General features: G+C 33.2%; 1 protein-coding gene across 1 annotated transcript in view; it reads left to right on the top strand.

Moving 5' to 3' along the window:
• Positions 1 to 17006, top strand: part of LOC149079996 (uncharacterized) — a 39980-nt gene that overhangs the window by 18811 nt on the left and 4163 nt on the right. The window contains exons 4-9 of the mRNA XM_089238913.1: positions 1085 to 3240; positions 4399 to 4557; positions 8023 to 8090; positions 9286 to 9424; positions 11274 to 11376; positions 12363 to 13167. Coding sequence (XP_089095039.1) covers positions 1085 to 3240; positions 4399 to 4557; positions 8023 to 8090; positions 9286 to 9424; positions 11274 to 11376; positions 12363 to 13158 — 3421 coding nt within the window. The 3' untranslated portion in view covers positions 13159 to 13167. The remainder of the gene's footprint in view (positions 1 to 1084; positions 3241 to 4398; positions 4558 to 8022; positions 8091 to 9285; positions 9425 to 11273; positions 11377 to 12362; positions 13168 to 17006) is intronic.

The raw sequence follows: 17006 nt of genomic DNA, 5'->3' as shown, positions 1-17006 counted from the left end.
CCATCTGAACTAGCAAAAAAGGTTGTTTACATCGAGGAATTGGATTGTACATGATGTACCACATGTATATATTTGGAAGCATAACTATGGCAATGCATTTTCCATTTTGGGACAACAGGGTCCACAGTTTGTCCTAACATGGAACATTGTTCCAAGTTTGGACAAACTTGATTTTTTATACTCAAGCTGGGCCGTACTCAGCAATAATGATGATTAAAAAAGAAGATAGAACCTGTATTTTATGGCAAGCCACCTCATTTAACATTGCCCTAAATCAGAGAAGTCCCATGTCTGATCGTGCAAACCTTTGTAGTTCACTAAAAATACTTGGATTTTTGCAAAAACACATGAAAAACTTTTTCTTAACCAAAACACATTCTACACTACTGAAACATTCGCAAAATATTACCACACCATCAAAGAAGCATGATGACCTGCTTTAAATGTAACCTGCAACAACTGTCAGGGCTACCAACTTATTATAACAAAAAGTCCCAAATCATCCCAAGTATGGACACTTGACTGTATACATGCTTTGTTGAATAAGTAATCATGATTCATGCAAGCAAATATTGTGAAATTCATATAAAATATTTCATTGGATTGATCCATACATGATGATGAAAAAAAATTGAATTTTTACCTTTTGTGGGGAAAAAAAACAAAAATACAATATATTGAATTTAAAATTTTCCCATTTTCAGTACATTGAATATCTGAATGAATTACGGTATTTTAACATGCATAAGGAACGCTTTCTTTGCCAAAAATTGGGTCCCAAATATAGGAGGGATTTCTTATACATGGATTGTATTTTAGATATTATAGCTTTATAACTTTTTTCCAAATTTTAAACCCAAAAAAAATCAAGGGGCTTCTACACGTTAAAATACTGTCATTTTTTTCCTATTTGTATGGATTTTCTTTCAAATGCGTACCTTTATAGCGAGGAACAAGCATTTCTGCATGCAAGCATGTCATAATACAATAGTGAATGATTGATTAAATATGGAAATTGAAGTTTTACTTTTATTTGTTTTTTCTCATGTAAATTTATAAAATTTTATATTTTTATTTTTTAAAGCTTAACTGAAGGCAGCTCAGAAATGTCTTTGTACAAGAACAAACCATTATTTTCACCCCTCACAGAACCTGAAATCCATTTGGCTGAACATTCTTTTATATCTACTGATAGTTTAGACTTGCATTCCTTAGGAAAACAAGACATCAATTTGAGTTACCAGGCTCAAAAAAATAACTATATGATTACATTTGAAGCTAGTGCCACACATCTTTCAGAGGAATCAAATGGATACTTAAACAGGCCATATAAAGTAGGATCTGTCGGAAGAGGCCAATCGGTCATGATACAGTCTGATTATGGTTTTACATCATGGAGCAAAATTCAAAAGTCAAAAAAACCGAGTTCCATGCCACATACTGTAAGCAGTAACAAAAGCTCGAGTTTACCAAGCCTTTACAGTTGGAAAACGTACGTTCCCAAGGGATGCGATGCCCATTCCCCAGGATCTATACTGTTGTACAATGTGAAAGATAGCTATCTTGTTCAATCACAAAATAGTCATTCTTTGTCACTGTTGAAATTATATATGCAGCAGAACTCTTTAAGTAGTAGCCAAAAAGAAACACTTTTAGCAGCAGCTACCCCGATCAAAAATGACAATGATACTATGAGCAAAACACTTAGTGAAGAAAACATATCTGGAGTTAATGGAACAACTAAAAATCAAGTTGACATTTTTGATGCTGATGATAATGAGAATTTTTGTAGTTCATCTCATGAAGTATCTAGCATTCACCATGGAGCCAATATTGAAAAAAACAATAATGAACCATCAGCAAACATGGTAAGGACACCACATGCTAGTGAGAATGAAAATTCATTATATTTTGAGGATAGTTTAATAGAAATAGCATCTCACAAGGCTAAGTTTACTCATGTAAGTCCTATAAAGGAAGAGCCATATGAATTCTCAGTGGGGGTTTCCAATAGCATTTCTGATGCTATCGTGTTGAATGATGAAGGACAAAAAGTTAAAAGCAGTGGTAGCAGTACTGATTCAACTATTGTGATCAATAAAGTTTGCTCATCCAACAAAACTCAAACTTGGAACTCTCTTACTCACAATTTTCCTGTCATAGCAAAAGAAAGTGCTTCCCAATCCACACAGACAAAACTTGTAAATCAGTTTTTAGATAATGAAAATGTTGGAGATGAAAATGATGTGAATAATTTTAATGCAAAAAGTGCTACAAGTGGGATAAGTTCATCTAGTTGCAACAAAGTGATCAACAAACCAAAAATGAGTGTTATAATTACAGAAATGTGCCATAATAGCACTCAAATTCCTGTTCACGTGACAGATAAATCTGTACAAACATCTCTTATCAGTGGTTTTGAATGGAAAACAATGGAATATGACCAGCAAAGTTGTTTGCCGTGTCATGAAGTGATCAGAAAAGAAATTAAACTTCCAAGTGAGCGAAGACCATTTTATGTTTACTGCCCTAATTATTCGCTTCCTGATTTGAGTTTCTTGAATCAGCCACTGAGTAGTAGATGTGATTCTGATGATAGAGCAACCTGCTATAGAGAACCAAATGGAAACAATGTTGATGCTTTGAGGAGACGTGCTAGAAGCAGTGAAGGAAGAAGTAGGACTCAGTCATTTATTCCAGATAATGCCAGTCCAGTTAATCAAATAGAAGATTGGGCTTCATTGAGTGTTCTTTTGCCTGAAAAAGTGAAAGGTATTATTAAAGACAGTGCCATACAGAAGCAATGCAGTTGCCAAAGTGGGAAAATTCTGAGCCAGTTTCCAGAAAATCATCAACCAAAGCTTTTGCAAAAATTTGGGTATAAATCACCTGAAAAATGTGGATTGTCTGATAGGATGCAAAAGTCTGAAAATTGTTGCAAAACACAGCAGGCAGGGAATTTTATAAAGACCACTTCCAAACGATGGTCTCTGCAAGAACCTTTTGGTAAATATTGTGTTGGACATGAAACTCGTGATCCAACTAGCTGTGTGATGAATTTGCAAAACAGTTCTTTTAAACAGAACAGAAGTTCACAAAATTTGAGGCCATGCACGAGTAAGTTCTTTAGGAAAATATCAAGGAACCTCAATACATCCGATGGAACTCAGCAGTCTCACATAAGACACTACAATTATGACGAACATAAGCAGCCAAAAATTCAGGATAAAGCTCTTGCTGGTATGAAATAATTATTTTATATATTTTAAGTTTTCATTTTAAAAGGCAATGTAATGATACTAATCAGTCAATTAATTTAATTTTTTCTAAAAAATTTGATGCTTGGTATAAATACAATAGTTAATATTTTCAACTATTTTATGATTAAAACATTTCATTTTGAAAAGGTATGGCTGATTGTCATAATTTTTTTAATATGTGCATATACAGGGTGATCAGCGAATAAGCCCTTATTTCAAAATTAAATATCTCTACAACAAAGATCAATAGAATTATGTGGTAAATGGTACGTTTATTAGCAGAAGTGTAAGAATGTTGTACAGAAATTTCGAAAATTTAGTTTTTTATAAAATTTAAAAAAAAAAAAACAAAACTGCAGATTTTGGGGTTCCGAAAATCCTCATTTGTGTGAAGAAAAACCACTGCATTCACCTAAAGTTACTTCATGGGCTGCGGTATGCGCCAGAGGCATTATCGGCCCCTTCTTCGTGCAAGAAACGATTACTACTGAACGTTACGTTACAATTTTGGAACAATTTGTCAGCACACATGGCGCATACCGCAGCCCATGCAATAACTTTAGGCGAATGCAGTGGTTTCTCTTCACACAAATGAGGATTTTCGGAACCCCAAAATCTCCAGTTTTGTTTTTTTAATTTTAAAAAATTAAAAAAACAACTAAATTTTCGAAATTTCTGTACAACATTCTTACAGTTTTGCTAATAAACGTACCGTTTACCGCATAATTCTATTAATCTTTGTTGTAGAGATATTTAATTTTGAAATAAGGGCTTATTCGCTGATCACCCTGTATTTTATCAATAGATAAAAATATTTGTATATTTAAAAAAAAAAGTATGAATACTAGAGAATGCAGTTTTTTCAAATAAGTTGACACGTATATGTGAGCTGTTTTTGTATCAAAACAAAATATTAAAATGTATATTTTACATATAAAGTAATTTTGTTAATGGAAAGACCTGAAATTAATTTTGCTAAATAAGTGGGTTTTATGATGATTGCTCTTTTGATGATTCTGTAATTTCAAAGAGTGAAAAAAATTCAAATTAATAACAACAGTTTTAGAAACCTTAAGTAAAATTTATATAAATTGGTCGAGTCAAAATCCAATTCACTATAATTGAAGTTTTTTTATAGGGGCAGCTGAAGGAAGAAAAATTTCAGAATCTAGTGATTCTGATTGTCCTCCACAAGTGTTTAAAGTTTCTCCACGCTCTTCATCATCTGATCTCGAGGAAGATCATGGCATTAGTATTGAAGAGTCTGCGTGGATGAGACTTATGCAAACCAAACACTGTGAGTTGTTATTCTTAAACTTGTTGAACCTTAAGTTTTTTCAAATAGTTTATTATTATTAAATAATTTTTATAGAAGAAAAGCATGGAGAAAAAAAAGAATTTTATATCAGAGTATGATAAAATTGCCACCTGATATTTGTGATAGTTTAGCATCAAGGGTTTGATCTTACAGATGGCACAGTGATGGTCGACTGATGTTAGTTTTCCATATTTGAATATTTGAGGCATGAGTAGAAGCTGGTCACCTATTCAAGTAAGTCTCTCCACAGTGAACAGGCAGACCAGCAACATAATTACAAAACACATAAAATCATGTGTTTGTGCAACTTACACCTCCAATTTAAAAAATATATAGCAGAACTTTGAACACAAACATACACAATTCAAACTTCATATGATATGATATTCACACACATATACATACAACAATTTCCAACAATCATCAATATGTTAGACATTTCTCTGAGGAATGTTTGAGGTTCATGTGTGGTGTAATAATAGTTGTATGGTGAATTAAATTTTGAGGTTGAGAAATCAGGGTTGATGGGATCATGAATATATCCTACATACAGAGACTTAGAAAGAAATTGTTGAATTGAATTTATCAGGATTCTAATATGTGTATAATGTGATAAGACAAGGAAATCTAACTCATTTTCCCTTTGTGTGGCACACACTCTTTTTATTTTCCTCTCCAAGACCTATCTCTCCCTTTGTCCAATCAGAGACCAACAACACTTGTTTGGACCTACCCCCTCACCCCTACCACCTGTGCCCGATCTCCCAAGACACAATCTGTCATGCTGCTGTGGCAGCACTACACATGACAAGTATTACACAGAAACAAACTTCACATTAGATTCACAACACATACACGCACATTCCGACATGTACCAATTCGTTAGAAATTCTGTAGAGGAATTTGTGCGAGCTGCATCTACGCTTGGATAGTAGTAGTCTTTCTTGCTTTGCATTTTATTGTCGCCATAGCAGATAAATCTTGCTCGGACAGATATGATGTTGAAAAGGGCAAAAGTTAATTGTTTTCTTCATTAGAACACTCCTCTCTCAGAAGCAGCCACCGACGCTTCACTCTTGGTGAACTTATCTTTGAGTGTGGAATAGGAGCAAAGCTCAATAAATTTATCTCATTTGCAAGCAGTGAAATTTATTTCCTCCTTACTGTCTGTGAAATCAAATGGTGAGACAACCCAGTTGAGATTCTCAGTGGAAAGAGATGGAAAGTACATACCTTGATAAATGTTGAAAATGAGGTCTTTCTGATTATCTGAAGGTGTTGTCACTCTCCGCAATTACTACAAAGGTTTTGACAGCTGGCTGATTTGAAGATAAATCCAAGAAAGAAAATTCAACTGGCCTTGCTGCGAATCGAATCCACGTTCTTTCACTTGCTGGGTGAGCGCCCTAGACCAATAAACTACAAAGCCAACAATTCCTCTTTCCTTAGCGCTAGTGTGCGCTGACCCAACACCATCTGTAGCAGAAAACTTCAAAGCGAAGCTTGTGACGTCACTGAAGAAGTCCATTTCACCTGTAGCCATTGCATGCAATATCTTTACCTTTTTTGCAGTATATCCAATGATTATAGGTGAAACGAACTTCTTCAGTGATGTCACAAGCTTCACGCGAATTCTTTCTGCTATAGATGGTGTTGGCTGAACGGGGTCGTACATGAACAGCCAGACTTAACTCAGGCCAAAGCTCATATTGCTGACACTGCCACCAGATGGCGACTTATCCAATGAGTCTGTCATGCATGATAGTAATTAATTTGACTTAATTTATTTTAATTTTAAGAACTTAAGTAGACTGTAATATTTTTTTATTTATCTCCATAATATCTCGCGGCACCCCCTTAGGTGATATCGTGGTAACCTAGGGTGCCGGGACACAGGTTGGGAAACACTGGTCTAGATCATAGGGCACCAAACTTTTTGTTCCATCGGCCCCTTTACAAAAGTTTTAATCCTATTGCTTCTAAACTCAAGTCAGCCCATAGGATCCTATACTAAACAAATAGCGTCTACTGCCCCCTTGGACCATTCCATCCCCTCTAGGGAGCGATATTCCCCTTTTTGGGAATGACGTCTAGATACACATTATTTTTCAACATCAAACTGAACAATCTGTACTTTCTAGGAATTGGTTATAAATCTGCATGTATTAGGCTCGGAAATGAGCTAATCAGATCACAAATGGATGGGGATACTGATGAACACGACTGGGTAGCATAACATAGAAAGATCTTCAGTTTCTCATCCTCTTGTAAATTCTTGTATGTCCAATTTTAGATAATGTCTCATAATCTTGACTTCAGTTAGTTTCAGTCATAGGTCAGTTTTTGTTTTTTTTACTGTGGTTCTTCAGTGTTTTAAAAAACCTATCTTTAAAAGTTTGGGCAGTACCTAGAACAAAGTAAATAATTTTTCCATAGAAATCTGGGAAATCGCGTTTTGGCTAATGAAGATTTTGGCTTACGAATGTAATTTTGGAATTAATTATCTTCGTTAGTCAAGGTATCACTGTACAGTGTGTCTGTTGCTAAGAAATAGTGGAGTTGATTTAGTTTCAAGGTGTACGTGAAGATTTTACTTTGTATCTGTTTATAACCCTGGAATATTGCTATTGAGAAAAAAGTTACTCTTAGATGACTACTAGCTGCCATTCTCATCAATTCCATGTAGACCGGAATGAAAATTACAACAGGAGCAATGTCACTCTAAATACAACAATGTTAACAACGCTATGGCTTCTGATAAACATTTTCCATACCAGCACAAAGCACCATATATGCCCCAAAGCAGAATGTTTTGCATTGCTCTGCAAGGAACCCTTGGCTGACTGGAAATGTTCTGCAATGAAAATTCCCATATAATAGTGTTTTCTACATTTTTCTTAAAATTCTTCGAGATTGTTCTGCAACACACGTCACAGATTTTTGCATATTCTGTTTTTAGGCATATATGAATCCCATTAAAAAATGTAGGGAGTGTCTTAGCTAGTCATGTTTGTGAAAACTAGACAATATTCAAATACGATGGAATTTGGAAAAGATTTTATTGGTTGCTAGTATAACTTATCTCCAGCTTTATTTCAAAACTTAATTTTTTGTGATGTATTTAAACTTTTACATCTAACTACGTAATACTTACTAAACATTTATTTTTCTATTGTCCTTTTGTCTATGATTTATTGGGAAATTTTTTTTTGCTATCTTTTAATGGTTTTCACTTTATAAATTTAATTGAGGCATTTATTACTTTCCTTTATTTAAAATATTCCCGAGTTATTCACATCTTTAACCATGGAAAAATATTTTTGCGACCCCTGTATTTCACTCAGGTTGTATTTCACATTTTTTGAAATTGTCTACCTTTTGGGAAAAAGAGTGTACAAATTGTGTGTTTTATAGTATTATACATTGTGATCTATATTTTTTTAGGTCTGTTTGAAGAACTAGAGGGCTCTATCGATAGTATATTTGATATTTTCAATGATCCAAAATATAAGGTAAATTTGAAAGTAATATCTTAGTTATACTGTAAAAGTCTGTTATAACAAGTATGATTATGAGAATCTCGATATAATGAGTGATTTTCAATGATCCTAAATATAAAACACTGTACCAGTCAAAGGATACATTTACTTTGAACCGCTATTGCATCGTGAAATGCACCAATGGGCTAAAATTTGTGTACGCTATTTTTAGCAATTGATGTGCTGTTCAAAGTGGTCACAAACATTTTGAATTGAGTTGAAACTTATGAATTCCGTGGGCCAGAGGAATAGTTCATAAAAAATTGTCTGTGAAATTCAGCTTTAAATATATACAATGTGATTACTTAATTCCCCTTGCCACATTTTACTTGCAAACTTAATTCTAGAGGCATACTTCCAATTAGAAAAATTATCCAAATAACGTGTAGAACTTAGATGCATCATTCATGTTGCAAGTGGTTGTAAAGTTATTAAAATAAGAAAATTACTTTATGTAAAAAAACTTTTTATACAGTATACAACCCCTATAAACATGAATGACTTACCAAAATTCTTCACATTATTTGGATACTTTTTCTGATTGAACATATGCCTCTAGGATCAACAGTTAACTAGTAAAATGCTGCTAGGGGAATTGAGTGATCACCATGTATATTACAGTGAAACCTCTGTAAGATGGGCACTGTATGAAACAGAAACTGTCTTATATGGAATCAAAATATAGTCTGTTCAATGATTAGTGCTTTTATTTGCACCTTTATAAAGCAGAATATTATTTCAGTCTGTTGAACATATTTTATTGTAGTTGCATATAGTACGATTGAACATTGATTGAGTTACACAATAGTTGGCATAATAGCCTGTTTAACCAATAATTTCATTATGTGCAGTAGTAAAAGTATGTGCAGTATGGTATTTTTAGTTTTTATCAATCAAACTTTTTGCCATTTTTTGCATGTTTTTCTTTACTTAACTAAGAAAACTCTATTTCTTGAAAACTCTCGAAATTTTTTCAGTCCCATCAGTTTCGAGATAGAGGTTTGACTGTATTTGAAAAGTTATTTCGTTTTAAAAAATCTTGTGACTTTTGTATCATCCTGTACATTATTGTAGTGGATGATATTGTTTGTATGGAAGTCTTATTGTATATCTATGTTACCTACATTGTTTATTTCCTGCATTTTAATTTTTCCAATTGTCTTTTCAGCATCATAACCTTGAAAGTAATGTGCTAGTTTTTGCTAAAGCTCTCTTCAAGTTTCTATCTGATGGAGTTCTCTCACCACCTAAAGAAGAATTTGTATCCGAAATAATTTGGAAAATTATTCAGCAGTCAGTTTTGAATGGTATACTCAAGTTTTAAAATTCTGGAAAAAAGTTTTTACTACTATTTAAGTATATTTTGGATGATGTTTGAGTTTCCTTCTTTAAAAATAGTTTTTGTACATACTATACACAGGAATGAAAATTTATTCTGGAATATATATATACTCACATACTTTCTTTTACTCACTAAAATTGAGACAATTTAATTTTTATTGAAATTGTGTTCATAAAATATTTTTGAAAAAACTAATGTTTCAATGATGTATCTGTATTTCGATTTTCTAAAAATGGTTTTTGTAAATTTATTTTTGTTGATTAGATATATAAAAGGGCTTGAAAGCACCAGCAAAAATTTATAGGAGCCAATCATATTTTATCACTAGAGCCCGGCAGTTCGGTCAAAATACCATAAATTCCTTTTTTTTCTCTATTTTCAAACTTTTTTTGTAAAAATTTCTTTTTTAAACTTTTATTGCCATAAATGCTTATTTTAACATGGTTTTAAGTTTATTAGTGAATTTCAGAGGCTATATTGTGTCAAACTTGGCTATTTTCAGCATTGAGAATAAAAAAAATGTTTTTTTTTTTTAAATTTTCCAACTTTCAGTTTATTATTATCAGAAAGCTCTTCCCCCTTCCAGCCCCATTTAAACATGAATAAGTGATCTGAGAGATACATAATTTTTTTTGGTGATGCGCCATGCATTAACTTTGCTTTGACCAGATGGTTTTAGACATGATTGATTTGGTTTCATATGAATGCAACCCATATTAAAAATGCAGAAAAAAATTAGAAATTTGTTTTTCCACATGCTTCACATAACATGTCTTGCTCAGGTATTGCACTGAATTGTATATGTATAGCTAACCAATGACTGTCCCAAGAAGCTAGCAGTTGACGTCATGGCTCACGCAAAGTGGTGTAGGTGCAGACAAGGCTTTGGACCCATGTTGTTTTGATTTTATTTTTTACATCACAAAATGCACTGTAAACAACCATGGCTATTTATTTTACACACATATTTAGTATTCGATTAAATTGACTAGAGTCACCCTTAGGGGCGTGTGACAAATGCAGCCACACAGGGCCATATGTGGTAATATAAAAACAAAGTTTACAATTTTTACAACAGTAGAACAGGGTAGCGAATACTAGCTCAACTATAGAAATGATAATGATTATTAGAAATAATACAACAAATAAACGCGAAATATTGGCAACTCAAAAAAGTCCCACAGATCATTTTCTCTACAGGCTCCGTGTCGGGTAACAATTATTCTGGAATCGACTTAAATGAGGGTCCACTAAAATTTTATTTTGGGCTTGAAATCAATTTAACTTGGATAATAATGCAGCTATTATAAATTACGATTGAAATAGTAGACGGATTAAGTGCAACCAATTTTTCAGCTAGTTTTTGGACATTTAATATCTTATTTTTTAGTTACATAATTTATGGAAGGAAGAAAATATCTTTTTTAAGTGCTTATTTTAGGCATTTTTAGTGCCATTTTGCATGCCTATTTCAACCATTTTTAGTGCTTAAACTTCTGTGTGCTATTTTCACCTTTCTTACTGATAGAAAGATATATACCATCTTTCTTGGTAGATTTATGGGATTTTATGCCCCTTTCCTCATAATCCTTTGTCTTCTGTTGCTGAGTGAAAGCTACAGACTTTTTTATTTCCTATGTAAATGGGGCTAAACCCTCTCTTACTCTTTTAAATTTAGATGTCTAAGATTAAAAAAAAGTAATAATAAAAAATGATTCTATTGCAGTGTATTTATGTGCATAAACATTCCTAATAAGATGTGATAATTTTAAAATATGAAAGTAGGTAACAAATCAATTTTATTTTTATTGCAGAGAAAAAAGATGAGCTATATTTGACGTTAGTGAAGGATGTGTCTAATCAATCTTTTGATAATGGTTCTCTGAAATTTTATGCCTTTGTTGTTGGATCACTGAAGTAAGTGATTCAATGTTTTTTGAATTTCTGGTGAAGACTACTTTTTATATTTTTAAGTTTGACTTGGCTGTTTATATCAATAATTTTTCACTTCACTTTCTTCCTTTTTAACATTTTTTTCCATGTAAATAACCAGTTATTTCTTTTATTAGACTGCAGACTTTTATTTTATTAAGAGTAAGTTATCTTTCTGTTTTCAAAATAATCTGTAATAAAACAAAAAAAATATATGGGGAGAATTTTTTTTTTCCAGCAAATAAAAAAGGCATGGTTAAATTTTTACAAACTATAATTAGAACCTAATGAGAGTTTCACCTTATTCTTCCAAAAGCTGTAAATAATTTTTTCTAACTGCTGCTGTTTTGAAAGTTTTACTTGTAAAAATGTTGGGATTTCTTGATTGAAAAAAGCTCTTTAACAGAGACCAGTAAAATTGAATTTTTGCACGACAATTCAATTGAGTTCTCTATTGAGCACTACCAAACAGAAAATAAGGCACAGTCATTGAGCAGTCTTGGGTGCTCCAGTGAGTGATAAAGTGAAGATACCTGCTATAAGGGAACCGTCCAGCTAAATATTTTGTTGTGAACCTCATAGAAAAGTGTTTTTCCAGTATGTCCCAGGCACCCTACTGTGGTAGTATAGAATCAATGAGAATTACGTCCCTCTATCAGATTTTGCCACACAATTTGAAACTTACCAATTAATTCAATAATATTTTCCAAATTCTGCAACTATCTTCCGAGCATGTCTTAAAATTCTGTTATAGAAAATTCTTAAAAAATTTTATTGAAAACAACATAAACTGAACCAAAAACCAATCAAATAGTTAAATTAATTTATTCCAATATATCTCTACATGAAACTAAACTTACACTGATTCATGTTTTTTTACCAAATTTTTCAAGCAAATACCAAAAGAAGTATGACTTTTTGAATCTGTGCCTCTTTTCAATTAAAGCATTTCATTTTTTTAAAATCTCTAGCTTGTGCTGTTTCCATTCCTGGTTTTTGCATTTATTGACATGCGTAGAAATAATAAGAGTGTGGTATTCTCCAACATCACTTCTCTATTTGCTGACATTTCGTCTCGCAAAAAATTTGCTTTTAAAGCTTGCATCTTTGGTGAAGCTAGCATTTGAAAATGTGCCATTCAATTTGAACTTGAGTTCAGTTTTAGCCTTGGCATCAGAAAAGGGTGGAGATCAACCATTCACAAGTAAAATAGTACCAACTTCTCAGATTGACTGTGTCAAAAATCAAAATGACTCGAAATCATCCTGCCATGAAGAAACATCAGGCTGGAGCATAACAGAAAATTATGGTAATTCAAAATTTTCTCCTCAAGCTGCTGAACCAGTTGCTCATGATGATGTAACCTGGGATTTTAGAACAAGAACATTGAAGGAAACAACCGATGAAAATGTTGCTGCTGGAGGATTTGGAAATCAATTACAAGACTCTGAAGGTTTTACAGATGCAAATAAAGATAAATCCCCACGATTTCAACAGCTTCGACAGCAATGGGAGAAACTTGCTTGCCTTGAAGATTCATCCACAACTCCTAAACACAGCACCCAAAAAGCTAATTTAAGTAAATCACCTGACAAACCTGTTGCAAAAAAATGTGGCAACAACAACAGTCCAGCAAAATCAAGCAACAGAAAAACATCTGAGGAAGCAATCGGATATCGTAGGCGATCTCTTATTCCAATTCATAAAGGCTCCAAACCTATAACTAAACGAAGTGGATCTGCTCCCTCTGAAAAAAATCGTCGTTGAATTGTCTAGGTAAGTCTATTCTATTTCAAATTGCAAAAGTTCGCTTTTTAATTTTTTCAAAAGGAGTTTATTGTAATTTTGCTGATATTCTGTTATCACATCATTAAAATTGGTAGTATGATGTTAATAATTTAGATGTTAATAACATTAATAGGTAGTAACATTAAGTTACATGATTAATTTACTCTATAAAACAACCACAACTGTTCTGTGAAATTTTGGCCATCTACGGAGGTAACCACGGAATAGATGAGGTGCAAGTGTGGTGGACAGTAAACAATTTTTGCACCTTTGAACAATGCTATTTGAACTTTTCAGTACCTTGGCTTTCAACAATTCTGCTTTACACTTGTGTTGAAGCCGTCTTGTCTATGACTGCTTCTTCTGCTTCAACTGACGCGGAACCCCCCTTTGGCATAGCAGGCATGAATGAATAAAGCCAGAACTTTGCCACTGGACTTATCCCATTGCAGAGATCTTTTCCAGCCCAGCTTTGTGGCAGATTCCGGAACACTTCATTTTGAAAAGAGAGAAAAAATTAACAAAAATACAAAATTTTTGCAATATATTTTCCCCGGACAATTAAGTACTGTCGTGATTCACAGCTTTTGTGGTGATAACAGATGAAATGCGATTGGGAGTTAGAGAAAAGTTCCAGGGTTTTGTTAAGAAGAATGAATGTACATTAAAGAAGGTATAGGCTATTTTAGAAACAATTGGAGGGGGCCATGCCATTTCATTTGTTATCTTACACTTATCATTAGAGCCCAGGTTATATGCATTAAAAAAATGGCAAATATACTCTAAAAATATGCAAATATGCACCCAGAAATGCCAAAATATGCATTAAAAACCCAATATACACAAAAAGTCCTGAAAAAGTTAATTACCAAAAATGAGAAAGTATGTATTTAAAAAATCACTACATGCAAAAAAGCAGATGTGCTTTTAAAAAATGAATGTTCTATTTCTTATTGTATATTCATTTACAAAAAATATCCCAGCATATACTGCTTATGCAAAAAGTACATATTTTTTATTTAGGCATTTTTAAATTCTAGTTTGTTATAGCTGCTCAGTAACGAAATAACAGTTACAAAAGAATTCCAAATTAATAACACTACTAATAATTACACTATTTTTTAAAAAATTGAATGCTTTTGACGTATCTCTAGAAAAAGCCTTAAAAATAGAACACTTGATGTTTGGAAAATACAAACATTTCTATTAATTCACCAAATTCCACCTGCGGCAGAAAAACCAATGTTATGAAAATACAGTACCCCCCCCCCTCTTAACAGACACCCCTCAGATGCGATCACCCTTCTTTTACGGCCAAGTAATATTTTCTTTCTGTATAATAGAAGTATGCATTTCAAACCCCTGATAATGGTCACCTCTCTTTTACAAATTTTTTTGTTCCGTTGGTGACTGCAAAAGAGAAAATGTACTATATTAGCAATATTTATTTGAAAAATTATAAAAAAGTGTATGACATGATGTCGCTCTCCACTTGTTAATGCAAGATATGCAGAAAAACTGGATGTTGTGAAGATATTTATTTTTCGAGATGTTGATTTTTTTTTTTATTGCTCCAAGTGAAGGAAAATCTCTATCTCCTCTGTAGCTTAGTGGTGAGAGCATTCGTCCAGGAAACGAAAGACCTGTGTTCCTCTTCTGGTAGAGGCAGAGATAAGTTTTTCCTTTAATAATTTTTTCAACATCTCAAAAAATAAAAATCTTCACAACATCCAGTTTTTCTGTATATCTATTATAAAAAAGTAATTACGCTAACCTTCAAAAACATGCACTTATTCTGAAAATTCTTTGGTTTTATGCATTTGTATGCATTAATGCTAAAAAGAAAAAAATATGCATATGCATATAATCCAGGCTCTACTTATCATACTATATACAAGAAGTAGCAGGCATTTCTACTGAACAACACATGCACCTAGTCCATATTTCTCTGTGGAACTTCTAACGAATTGGTACATGTTGGAATGTGTGTGTATGTGTAGTGAGCCTGACATGAAGCTTGTTTCTGTGTAATGCTTGTTGTGTGTAGCACTGCCATCAAATTTTCTAACTTTGAGTGAATTATAATTATTGAATAATTATATTGTTGTAGACCTGAGTGTTGTTGATATTCCATGTCTGCTTGCTAAAAAGCAGGATGCTCTACAACTACTCAAAGAACAATCATTCACTTGCAATCCCTTCACTTTAGTTAGCGCTAAAGAGGGTGATCAACAAATTGCCACAAGGGCAGGGTCATAACAAGGATTTTCTGGGGTGGAGAGCAAACATAATTTTTCTGCCCTGTCCCGTTTCACCATAAAATTAGATGATTTTGTAACTGGCTTTTTGTTTCTCTCAAAATTCGATGCCCCTTCAGGATTGCTGCCAAGGGCAATTGCCTCCCTAGTTTTAGATTTGCATGTGGGCCTCATCCTGAGTTGGAACTTTCAAGTCATTTGTCTGCATTTTTATTGCATCAAAATGTCTTTCAATTTTCAAACCTGTGTCTTTGGACAATTTGAATATTTCTCTCTCTTCAGTTGCTCTGATGCAGGTTTCCCTGTTTTCTGAAAAACTGCCATAAAAATAAACATCATGAAAGAAAGACCAAATTTTTTGCTTTGAGCTTCTTCTGCAGTTTCCTCTCAGTTTATTAATATCTGAAACATACCAAGTAAAATATAGGTTTTATATTATCATATATAAGTATATAAGTTTAGTTTTAATATTCATTTCTTGGCCTTGTTTCTACCAACCTTTTTTAATTGAAAAGTGGACACACACAGGCTAGTCTCTGATTATAGAGGCAGCGACAGAATGGAGCTAGTTTTTGCATCAATTCTATGGAACCATGTTCATTCTGTAGAAAAATGGCTGCAAAGAGAACTTGACTATCATCAAGTATAAAAAACAAGCCTGCCCTTTGGAATCAGCAATAAATTGTAGGTCCCAGTCTAATTAGCCCTCGTGTGCAGAAAACGACAGCAGTGCGACAAAAATGATCAAATAATGATTCCTCATCCATGATCATTTAGGGGCTAAGAAAGCAACCCACCCCTTATTATGATAAGGTTTTGTAGCATTGCACTACCTGGACTCTGAGCGTAGTACCCTGTATGAACAGTCATCAAAGCCATCCAAATGTATGAAGAAAAAACAAACATGGTGTTCCATTCATCTTGAAATGTTTTTGAATGAATTTATTTTTAAAATGTGTTTGATTGTAGGATCAGGGTTGCATGTAAAAAACCTGTATTTTTCAGGCAAAACGGGAAAAAGTAAATTCTCTATTTGAAAATTATCTGACATAAGTGTATATAAGTTTATATTCTTTATCATGTTTGAATATGAATAGTCTAGCATGCATCAGGGTAGCTTGATTTAAATTCTGATTCAAAAAAATCATGCAATTTAAATAGATATTTTTGATATTTCAGGCAATTTTGAATAATATGATTTTTTTAACTTGTTTATGATGTAGTATAAGTTAATAAGAGATGATAAGATTCCTATTTTAATTATTGACACATTAATTACTATTTAAATAAATGTGATAAAGTATTTGTTTTTTGGGGTGAAAAGTCAGGTTGTGCTGGAATTAATTCAGTTTTTCTCAGAAGATTAGAAACCTCTTTCTCCACAATCTTCTAATGCATAGTTCCCCAAACTGTTTGTTCCATCGGTCCCCTTCTTCCCAAAAAATTCTCTCCTCATTGCCCCCGAATCAATCCAACCCATAGGATTGTATACTAAACCCAAAGCTTCTACCGCCGCAGGAACTTCCTTCACACCCCCCCACCCGGTGGGCGATATTGCCCACTTTGAGA

Source organism: Pholcus phalangioides, unplaced genomic scaffold (assembly GCF_987345545.1).
Source record: "Pholcus phalangioides strain wild (caught in Gottingen) unplaced genomic scaffold, Ppha-v1.0 ptg000011l_1, whole genome shotgun sequence".
In the NCBI taxonomy this organism is placed as follows: Eukaryota; Metazoa; Arthropoda; class Arachnida; order Araneae; family Pholcidae; genus Pholcus; species Pholcus phalangioides.
This window is presented reverse-complemented; position numbering and strand designations above follow the sequence as displayed.